The 10,847-nt window shown below is 45.8% G+C and overlaps 1 protein-coding gene across 4 annotated transcripts; it reads left to right on the forward strand.

Moving 5' to 3' along the window:
- The first annotated feature begins 1,094 nt into the window (after nucleotides 1-1,094).
- riox2 (ribosomal oxygenase 2) lies at nucleotides 1,095-10,365 on the forward strand. 4 transcript variants are annotated; one of them, XM_026182167.1, is made up of 10 exons: nucleotides 1,095-1,303; nucleotides 2,702-3,148; nucleotides 4,772-4,891; nucleotides 4,973-5,101; nucleotides 6,238-6,341; nucleotides 7,207-7,309; nucleotides 8,841-9,006; nucleotides 9,083-9,171; nucleotides 9,268-9,378; nucleotides 10,107-10,365. In XM_026182167.1, exons 1-10 carry the CDS (start codon nucleotides 1,166-1,168, stop codon nucleotides 10,257-10,259), a joined length of 1,560 nt encoding a protein of 519 aa, XP_026037952.1. In that variant the 5' UTR covers nucleotides 1,095-1,165; the 3' UTR covers nucleotides 10,260-10,365. The 4 variants fall into 4 exon arrangements, with proteins under 4 accessions (XP_026037952.1, XP_026037953.1, XP_026037954.1 ...); XM_026182168.1 differs by lacking the exon at nucleotides 1,095-1,303 and adding an exon at nucleotides 1,918-2,139; XM_026182169.1 differs by lacking the exon at nucleotides 1,095-1,303 and adding an exon at nucleotides 1,918-2,127.
- Nucleotides 10,366-10,847: the final 482 nt, after the last annotated feature.

Here is a 10,847-nt window from a genome sequence, read left to right on the forward strand (position 1 = left end):
AAACCAGCACAAACGTAGCACTAAAAAAGTAGACCATTTTGGTTTGTTTTGGAGCAGTCTGGGGGGATGGTGATGTCATCAGCAAAAAATATAACTTTTAATATCTCAGATACTGTAGCAGCACAAACGCTAATTTTACCTGCACAAATCTGCACAAACGTAGCACTAACCGCTCCGCCTATTTGCCTTTACGTTTCAAGTGGGTGGGGGGTCAGCTTCACTCTGCTGTGAACTTTGGCTCTCTTTCCCTCTGGCGGGTCCGGTGACAGGAACGCCGGCCCGAGTTAAGCACTCTGTGTGGAACATGTCCCGTTGAACTTGCTCTGGAACGGAGCTGGGAGGCGGCAGGGTGGCCCATGAAGGGGGAAACTGGGTTCAGACTCCTATAAACTACTAACCTATACTTTCACTGCTCATCGTCATATAGGAATGTTGAGTCATATTGCAGAAACAGTCTTTTTTCTTGAAAGGAAGATTGATCCACTGTAATGTAAGGTTGGTCCAGGACATCTCCGAACTGAAGACAGTCACTCCTCTTCTCCACTCCAATAAAACCTTTAATTCAGTGGAGCATCATTTTATGTTGACGGTACCTGAATTTTCTTTGTGGAAATAAATTCAGGTGACTATCCAAAGGCACCTCTCCCCCTATTTAATACACACACACACACACATACATATATATGGAAGAGAGAGAGAGAAAATGAATTACACAGAGAAAATGTAGGACGCCATTAAGTCTGTCCCATCTCTCTGTATGTTTTCATACTGGTCACTTAATTTAAAAACGTGTAATGAAAGTCAGCGGTTATTTCAGTAACTCTTATCTGTGCTTCCTGTGGGCAAACCTGCTGTTCTAGGCTCCAGGACCTCACCTGCTCAGGTCTTCCCATCTGTGAATATCACCCTGTTGTCTTGTCCCACAGCAAATTCAATTAATGACCCTGGAAACACATGAATTTGAAAATAATCAAACGTTTTTTAACAATCCCCAATAGGAATAGAAATGAAATAAAAAAACATTTGGCAATAAAAATGTAAATCAAGTTCAAAATAACAAGTTTCCAGAGTCCATGGTGACGTCACTAATGCACTGCAGCTGTGATGTCACGGAGGGAAAGCTCCGTTTTACAGTCTGTGTTTCACTTGATTCCGTGTCTGTGAAATGCTTTTACACCCTAAACGTGTTCACAGAGCGACGCTGGTGACCGTCAACAACTTTCAAGGCCGTGACTTGTTTCCGATGCTGGGGGAGAGCTCCCGGTGTCCCGGTACAGCAGCCGAACACGTCTGCGTGTTTTCTGTGAGTGGGTTTGTTGAGCCTCCGCTGAATGACTGATGGTGCCGGTGTTGTGCCAAAAAGTGATTGTCTGCCAAAAACTGATTTCCGGTATTTGCCAAAAACTGATTGCTCGTATTTAAACTGCTATAAGTAACTTGATGGCCTATAATATGTGAAACATATGTCAAATGCATCCCTCATGGATGACACAAAGTCATATTGAGCCACAAACAACATTCGTGTAACAAGGTAGAAGCCGCAATCAGTTTTTGGCAGCGACTTTTATATAACCTTTATTTATGCAGTTAAAAAAAATCTCATTAACATTAAAAATGTCTTTTGTAAGAGTAAGTTGGCCAAGAGGACAGCAGAAATGGCAGCAAATATTACAATATTTCTGTAAAAATATTTTAAGTGGGGATAAAGGACCGGATTGGTTATAATGTAAGTACAATAGCAGAGAGTTGTAAAGATACTTGAAAAACAGATATTGTTTTAATTCTATATATAACCCCTTTGTAAACCCTGTTCACCGAAGTCTATTTACGAACATACGTAAAGATATTACACATAAAAAATACACAGAAACATTGGAAATCAGTTTTTGGCACAACACCGGCTTTCTCCAGCGCATGCGTGTCGCTGGTCCCGACAGCGAGCAACGTCCTGCTCCTGTTTTCCTCTCGGACCATCTGACACGTGTAAAACGCTAAAGTCACCGTTTGTGTCTCACTACATGTCCCGTGTTCTGACGCTGGTGTGAGTTTCCAGTCGGACATAATTTGGAAAACACTTGTGAAGTCACACGTGTGGCTGACCGGGGTCGTCATCGAGCTCGAGTGGAGGTGTGTTGGGAGGTGAGTGAGTGCGTGGGGTTGTTGGATGTGGTGATGTGGAACATAAAGCCGTCGCTTTGCTATGGCTGTGATGGAGCTGTCACGGCGTCTTCGTGATCCGAGCACCGCTTTATGACCGAGCACCTTCACCGGTGCTCCGTCAGCCCATCCTGATCCGGGACCATCCCAAACACCGTTCGGGTAGAAAACTCTGTTCGCAGCGATGCTTGCGGTGTGGGCTGTGCTGTGTGTACAAGCTTGTATGGACTGAATCTGAACGTTACGAGCTTCTGTGGGTGCTATTACTCCTTCTGACCAGAGGTGTCGCTGTGTGAGCGGTGAAAGAGGCGGGAGAAGCTAAGAGTTTGTCTGCTCCACACAGCTGATCCACAGACTGGCTCAGTGGGATGATCAAGTGTTCCCAGTTTGCTCCAGCAGACTTTGGCCAGTTTAAGTAAGACACAGCTCAACAGCGCTCACCGTGCAAGAAAAGGAATTTGATATAGGAATGATCAGATAATGAATTCAGTAACCTTCAATGTGTAGCTTTAACTCTAATAATATTCTCTGGACTTGTGTGCAGACTGAAAAGATGCCAAAGAAAAGCAAAACTCCGAGTGTGAAGAGACGGATCGCTGACCAAGAGCAGCCCGCTGTCAAACGAAGCAAAGAGGAGCAGAGCGACACTTCACCCCTTTGCTTCCAGAGCCCAGCCACACTGTTCGAGAGCCTCATCCAGCCGATGGGGACAGATCGGTTCTTCTCAGAGTATTGGGAGAAGAAGCCTCTTCATCTGCAGAGGTCTGATCCTGGCACAGCCTCGTACTACCAGTCCCTGTTTCAGCTGTGTGACCTGCAGAGCCTGTGTTCTCAGGGTCTCGAGTACTACAGGGACATCAACGTCGTTCGCTGCGTCAACGGCAAGAAAAAGCTTCTGAACAAGGAAGGCCGAGTGAAGCACAGTGTTCTCAATAAGATCATGAGTCAGAACAAAGCCACCGTCCAGTACCACCAGCCGCAGAGGTTCAAGGTGAGTGTCATGGCTTTGCTGCCTTTGGACCAGTTTGCATTCATGGTTCATCCACCTGTTTCCTTTTTGTGTATGCAGTGTGTTTGGTGCGCTGCCGATACATGGCCAGCTGTGATGAGCAGTTGTTGTCTGCACAGCTGTGTTGGCGCCCTCGCCTCTGGACCACACACATCACCAGTACATGAAACTGAAGACGTTTCTATGGCCGAGCATTGTTCACAAACCCGTGTCTGGATGTTCCATGTACACATTTCTCTCAGACCATCTCATTTCCTTTTCACCAAACAATTTCATTTCTTGCCGAGCACCTTTGTTTCTTCTTTTCAACATCCACCACCTCATGTTAGACTAAACCAGTAGCACTGCATCCTGGTCTCCCATGAGGCCTCACGGGTGGGGGCTCAGTCAGGCTCGGCTCACTGTTAGTCTCTGCAGCCTGTTTGCTGCTGTGCTCAGTCGTGTTTCGTGTGATATCTGTGTTTCTCCATCCATCCTGACCACCTGATCTGATGTGTTGTTGAATGTAGTGGGGGATTTGTCTCCCACTGAGTTTCTGCCCTGTGCTCATTGATCTTCCCTCCTCCTCCTCATCTGTGTCTCTGTGGGGATTTTCCTCTTACTGTCCTTTGAAGAGTAGCTCTGCCGGGCTCGTCCCAGTTGTGGATTGTGACGTCCTTCCGGAGTTCCTTTTTCCAGTCTAACCCCTCGGATTGTGCGATGTGCATTCCTTCTCACGTCACCGTTTACTTGTGTCCACGTGGGTGTCAAAGATAGGAACTGTGTGCCGCTGTGTGTGGATATTGTGTCTTATTTCTGCTTTAATGTCACCCTGGACATGTCTGCAACCACTCCCAGCACATCTAGTTGAATTGCAGTTTCCTTGCTGAGTATTGGCTCTCCTGTTGCTTGATGCAGTGAAGTCAGCTGGCATTACAGATCTACTTCACCAACGGTACATGTCACTGTGTTTGATCTCTCATTACAAACGTATAGTTTGGCTCTGATTCTGTTTGCACACATCTCACTGTTGCTTTCCACTGTATTCTCTACATGATCGTCCTGAGGCACGCCTGTTCCTTAGCAAAATGACCCCCACGTTTATCTGTTTTCTCTTTCCCATCTTCACAGTGTTTGCTTGTATTAAAGTTCCCCTCCATCGCTGCCATCTGCAGCTTTACTCGTTCACACTGTTCCTTGATCTCTGAAGTTCAAACCAGTGTCACGTTGGCTTCTTGCAGCAACTTTCCCTTCACATAGTCGAACATGTGTCACCGAGGCATCCACCTCCTCGGTCAGCTTTCCGTCTGTGGTCAGCCGCCTCGTCGCCCTGCAGTCCAGCACGACACGCTCGGCGTAGCAGTCAAACTTCAGCAAAGGCTTGTTGTCATATTCCTCGATGAGCCTGTGCTTATAAGATTTAACTCCGGCTCGGCGCTGTCACATGTATGCGACACAGCTTTTGTTCAGATTAAAGTCTTCACTCCAATCAGCCTGAACTGTTTAATTCAACACCCACTGTGAACATAGGCCAGATTTCAAAGATCATGACACTGTCCAAGTACCTGTGGAGCTAACACTGTGCATGTGGAGGCCGCTCTCAGCAGGTCTTCTGTGTGTTGTCAGGATGAGCTGTGGAGGATTCAGGAGAAGCTGGAGTGCTTCTTTGGGGCTCTGGTGGGCTCGAACATCTATATCACCCCAGAGGAGTCGCAGGGCCTTCCACCTCATTATGATGATGTAGAGGTACAACAATAACTGTGGATGATGTGAGTAATGTGCGGTCCAGCATACGTGTTGCTAATCTCCATGGTGCTCTGTGCACAGGTGTTTATCTTGCAGCTGCAGGGACAGAAACATTGGCGTCTTTATAATCCTACTGTTCCACTGGCAGCTGAATACAGCGTGCAGTCAGAGGACAGTATTGGCATCCCAACTCATGATATTATACTGAAGGTACAGCACTTTATATCAGCTAAAGCAAGTATGATCTGATTCTGCAGTACATCTTCTGTTCAAGGTTTAATGTTCATTTTTATTCAAACGTATGATCATCTTTGGGAATGTCTTTGTAGGAATGGGCAGGGGTGCAGAAGTCCCTGGAGGAGCAGTAGTAATGGTTCCTTAAACGTTTCTCCCACAGAGGCGGAAAAGAAAAGGAGCTCAAATCAGACGTGCTTGACTCTGTTGTCTTTGTTAAATCCAGAATCAGGGTTGAAATCCTTTGTCTCGCACATGGTCTCAAATAATCAGACCCAGTCGTATCTTACAGACCTCATAGCGTGGTATTGCTTCAAGCAGAATGGGAGGCAGAGCCTTCAGTTTTCAGGCCCCTCTTCTGTGGAACCAGCTCCCAGTTTGGATTCAGGAGACAGACACTATCTCTACTTTCAAGATTAGGCTTCAAACTTTCCTTTTAATAAAACATGTAGTTAGAGCTGGATCAGTGACCCTGAATCCTCCTTCAGCTACACTGCCACATGAGAACAAAGGGCTGGGTTTGAATTAGGAATTTCATGTGAATTTTACTGATGGGTCAGTGTAGCACAGACCTACTGCTGGAAGGCCAAGATAATTCTACTACAACAGCAAGACGCAAGTCACTAAGTAAGAAACAGAACCCTCTCATAGGATGTGTCCCTATAAAACACTACAGCCCCCCCACCAACAGGCTGGGGAGGTGGTCCGAGACAAAGGAATGTCTTTGATCCTGCTGCTTGAACTAAGACTTACAAATTTAAGTAACACAATGACAACATGTAACAATTTGACTCAACATTTACAAGGATGGGTCACATTCCAAGTATTGCCTCATTGTGTGAGGACTACTTGTGGCTGATGTCACTATGAGGTCATACAGTTATTATGAAACAAAGATACTTTTTGAAGTTTTTACACAGAACAAAGATTTTTGATTTGAATTCTTAAACTAAGTTTGAACAGTCATGTCATTGCTTTATTATGTGAGACATAATTGAACTTATTCTGTGTTTATATGTACAAAACCTTTAACCGAGACCAGTAACACAGAGCTCTGTCTGACCATGTTAATCACAGTGTTTTAAGTATGAACAAGTCTTCTCTCTGGACAGGCTGGAGATCTGCTGTACTTTCCTCGGGGAACCATCCATCAAGCCAGAACCCCGGCAGGAGTGAACTGCTCCATCCACTTAACTCTCAGCACCTACCAGAGAATGTAAGCTTCTTCTTCTTCCCCTTTTTACCCCAAGCCCTAAAAGGCTGATAGTAGCAGATAAAAAATTTTGCGAATGTGCTAACTGGAGACCGAGGTAGTTTCAGATTGATACCATAGGTCAGGGGTCTCGAACTGCAGGCTTCGAGGGCCGGTGTCCTGCAGGTTTTAGATCTCACCCTGGGTCAACACACCAGAATCACATGATGAGTTCATTACCAGGCCTCTGGAGAACTTCAAGACATGTTGAGGAGGTCATTTAGCCATTTAAATCAGCTGTGATGGATCAAGGACACGTTTAAAACCTGCAGGACACCGGCCCTCGAGGCCTGCAGTTCGAGACCCTGCTGTAGGAGCATCTACTAACTCAGAAGAGTTCAAATTCCATGGCGTTGACCTGAGAGGTTACACTTAATGAAAATCTCATGAATCCAGTGACTTGACAACAAGGCGATGTAGAATTTTGAAAGTGATTTGTTTGTTTGTTTGTTTGTTTGTTTTTACAAAGTATCAACTTTCATAAAAAAAAAGATTCTGTTGAAATCGCACTTCCTTTTCCTTTATTGGCATGTCAGGGAGTAAGTGTGCAGTAAAACTACTGCCCACTGATCCGGCACACAGACTCGTACTCGACTCAGTAGAACAGACGTCTGCTCAGCAGAGTAAAGTCAGGGTACATCATCAGGTTTTCAGCCAATAAGAAACAGAAGAACTGGTCCTGTTCAAAGCTCCAAACACTGATAACAGATGGGTTTGATGATGATTGTTTCTGTCGTGCTCAAACAAAACTGGTGTGTGAATGAGATCCAGAAGAGTTCTCTGTTGCTAATCAGTCCCACACTGTCTCACTGTCCCCGCCTGCTGTCAGGTCATGGGGAGATTTGCTGTTGGACGTATTTCCCAGCTTACTGTGTGGCCGCAGCAGGAGGGAAGTCAGCCTCAGAGAGGGGATGGCCAGAAGACTCTTACTGGTAATCACGACAGTATGAACACCATCTCTGTATTCCCATGACATATTATTCCAAACTGATCCTGACAGATGCTTTTTCTGTCTGTGACTGCACGCTGAAGAATCTATGGCAGTATATGAGATGGTTTCATAGTACCAGTCAGGAGTTTGGACACAGCTTCTCATTTAATGGTTTGTCTTTAGTTTCATGACTGTTTACATCGTAGAGTCTCACTGAAGGCATCCAAACTATGAATGAACACATGTGGAATCATGCAGTAAACAAAAAGTGTGAAGTAGCGGTCAAAGCCAGCCTTTGCTTTGCTCACTCTTTCATTCTCTCCATGAGCTTCATGAGGTCGTCTCCTGAAGTGGTTTCCAACAGTCTTGAAGGAGTTCCCAGAGATGCTGAGCACCTGTTGGTCCTTTTGCCTTCACTCTGCGCTCCATCTCATCCCAAACCATCTCCACGGGGTTTAGGTCAGGTGACTGTGGAGGCCAGGCCATCAGGTGCAGCACTCCATCACTCTCCTTCTGGGTCAAACAGCCCTCACACAGCCTGGAGGTGTGTTTGGGCTCATTGTCCTGTCCTGTGGCTGCAGGATGCTGTGGTAGCCATGCTGGGTCAGTCTGCCTTCAGTTTTGAATAAATCCCCAACAGCGTCACCAGCAAAGCCCCCCACACCATCATCACACCTCCTCCATGCTTCACAGTGGGAACCATGCACGTAGAGACCATACGTTCACCTTTTTAGCAATTTTATGCACTGACTGACCTTCAGTTCTTAAAGTAATGAGGGACTGTTTCTAACAGTTGTCAAACAGGCCTGTCAGCTGTGCACCAACCTGACACAAACAACAGATGGTCCCAACGTCATTAAGAAGGCAAGAAACTCCACAGATGAACCCTGACAGGCTCACTGTGAGGTGAAACCATGTCAGGTGACTACATCATGAAGCTCACTGAGAGAAGGCCGAGGGTTTGCAGCGCTGTCAACAAAGCAAAGGGCGTCTACTGTCAGGAATCTGAAATATCCATCCATCCATCCATCCGCTACCGCTTATCCTTTTCAGGGTCGCGGGGGGCGCTGGAGAATCTGAAATATATGTAGAGTTATTTATACATTTTCTCTTTGCTACATAATTCCACCCGTCATGCTTATTATATTAATGTCTTCAGTTTGTATCAGTTTGAAGAAGTAAAAATAAAGAGAAAGCATTAAATGAGAATCTCTGTCCAAACGTTTGACAGGTAGTGTGTGTAACATCTGCAATGTGCTGTTTTTAATTGACTCATAATTACTTAAAGCTGTTCTGTGATCTTTTTCCCTGAAACTGGAGCAATGTTGAGGTAAACGGGTCCTCATAATGCACTGCTTTCATAGTTTTTAGAAGATTTATCTTCTAAGAATGAATATAAAACGAAAATAGCTTCAGAAGAGAGCGAGGTCTGTATTTGTGCCTCTGTCATTACAGCTCAACTTCTAATGCTTTCTGAATTATGTAAAATATGAATGAGATGCATTCACAGTCACATGCATGTCTGTGTGTAGAGCAGCAGTGCAGGCCTGCACACCAACCAGCGGCTGGCCGCCAGCCTCAGAGCTCTGGCTGACGAGATGGAAACTGGGGCGCAGGACCTGGGCTTCACTCACATGAAGAGAGACTTCATCATGAACAGACTGCCTCCTTACTGCCAGCAGCAGCTGTCTTCACCATGTATGTCATGGATGCATTCAGATCGATTTTTCAGTGATGTACATTTGTGCATATAAACATATGGTGTGTGTCACAGCTGGAAAGAGTCCTGGCTTGGAGGATACAGTAATTCTGACCTTTAAAGACCATGTGGTAATAACAGTGGAGCCCCGCCCACAGAGCACAGTGAGTCCTTTAAGGCTGTAAGTACAGAAATGTGCAGCCCTGTTGGGGTTCTGTGCGTGCGCTCTAACAGTGTGCTCTGAACTGTGTGTGTTTCAGGACGACGCCACAGAGCTGGTAGTATTTGTCTTGCATTCTTTGAAGAACCAGAGAGAAGGTCACATGATGGGCGACAGCTGTGATGACCAGGAAGAACGCAGCATCTCCACGGTAATGCCATACCTCGCTGATGGTCCTTTCATATTCATAACACATGTTCAACAGTGTTCTGCTGCAGAGGTGCAGAAATCCACCGCCACAGATATTTATCCTCTGTGACGAAACCTCGAACAGCCACGAAACAGTTAGTGTGACCCGCGAAAACCGAAACATTTGTCCATGTTTGGTTTAAAACGAGTGTTTTTAAGGGTTTTTATCCTCAACTGTAAAAGCTGGTCGGGTGCTGTCACTCGGATCAGGCAGTGTAGGAGGTTCACACTGACACACAGGTGCTGCTGCTGAAGAACTGGACCAGTTCAAGTCTGTGACCTCAACATAAAGGTCAGAGGTCATGTTCTCTGAAAGTCTTGTTAATGCCATAACTGGAGAACAAGCTGGCGTAAGATTTTGACCCGATAGGTGTGTGTACTGGGAGGCTGAGGGTTAGCACTGGCAGCTTTATTTATACAGCACCAGTTCACAGCAGTTATCTCAAGGTGCTTTACATTCCAAGGTAAAGACCCCAGACTGTGAGGCTGAGCGTCACATGCTGAAAATATCCACCAATCAATACCAGTGAGATGTGCAGCTGTGTTATATCATCAGGTATTTGAAGAAGGACCTGGGTTTACCTTCTGATTGGACATGGACAGTGAGACAATGAAGCGCACTATATGGATGTGTGTTGAACATGTGTGTTGAAAAAGGTCTCCACCCCAACCATATGTCTGTGTCTGCAGGGCTTGCAGTTTCCCCTGTCCTACCTCCAGGCCCTGCGGCAGCTCCAGCTGGCAGAGCAGCTGGTTGTTGCCCAGCTTCAGCTGCCCACACAGGAGGACAAACTCAACCTGGCCCTTGCTCTGTGGAGTGAGAACCTGCTGCGTGTCCTGTAGTTCACCTGCAGTCAGCTACTGATGTACACCTGATTGTTATCAAAACGTCGTATTTGTCTTTGACCTCTTTTCCTGAATAAAGCTGGTATTTAAAGATTGACCTTTACAAAGTTTTGACAGTTACTGCTTGAGTTCAAATGTCTTCTTGTATAATGAGGATTAACAGGAACGTCACTGGGAAAACCTGCATGGCTCTGTGTGCCTGTGCAGTAACAGTAGTAATAGCTGCTCACTGCTGTAACCATAGACTAGACTTGTAAAATCGACGGGCTCATCTAGTTTGTTTTTAATGTAATTATTGGTTTCTGTTATTAGTTTGAGTGTGTCAGTAATACAGCAGTGCCAGGAAAACACAACGGGTCATTCCTGCGACGACGTGCATACAAAAACAAACGGCGCCTAATCGATGCACAAACACAGTCCGCCATCACAGTCAGGAGACCTGACCCCAAGCAGGAGACGGGGAGGCGGCCCACACGGAGCGGTCGCCATCATCATGATCTAATGTGACATATATGCATGATTGTGTCATTTGTATAAAATATTATAAGCTGTTTATGCAAAGCTTCATTAAGAATGGTGCAACCG

Source organism: Astatotilapia calliptera, chromosome 10 (genome assembly GCF_900246225.1).
Source record: "Astatotilapia calliptera chromosome 10, fAstCal1.2, whole genome shotgun sequence".
Lineage (NCBI taxonomy): Eukaryota > Metazoa > Chordata > Actinopteri > Cichliformes > Cichlidae > Astatotilapia > Astatotilapia calliptera.

What these genes read in the sequence shown, in the direction of transcription:
- riox2 (XM_026182167.1), top strand. Translation starts at nt 1,166, where the DNA reads ATGCTTTTACACCCTAAACGTGTTCACAGAGCGACGCTGGTGACCGTC. An exon ending in AACACGTCTGCGTGTTTTCT is followed by an intron (nt 1,304 to 2,701) that starts GTGAGTGGGTTT and finishes ACTTGTGTGCAG; the next exon opens with ACTGAAAAGATGCCAAAGAA. An exon ending in AGCCCCGCCCACAGAGCACA is followed by an intron (nt 9,172 to 9,267) that starts GTGAGTCCTTTA and finishes TGTGTGTTTCAG; the next exon opens with GACGACGCCACAGAGCTGGT.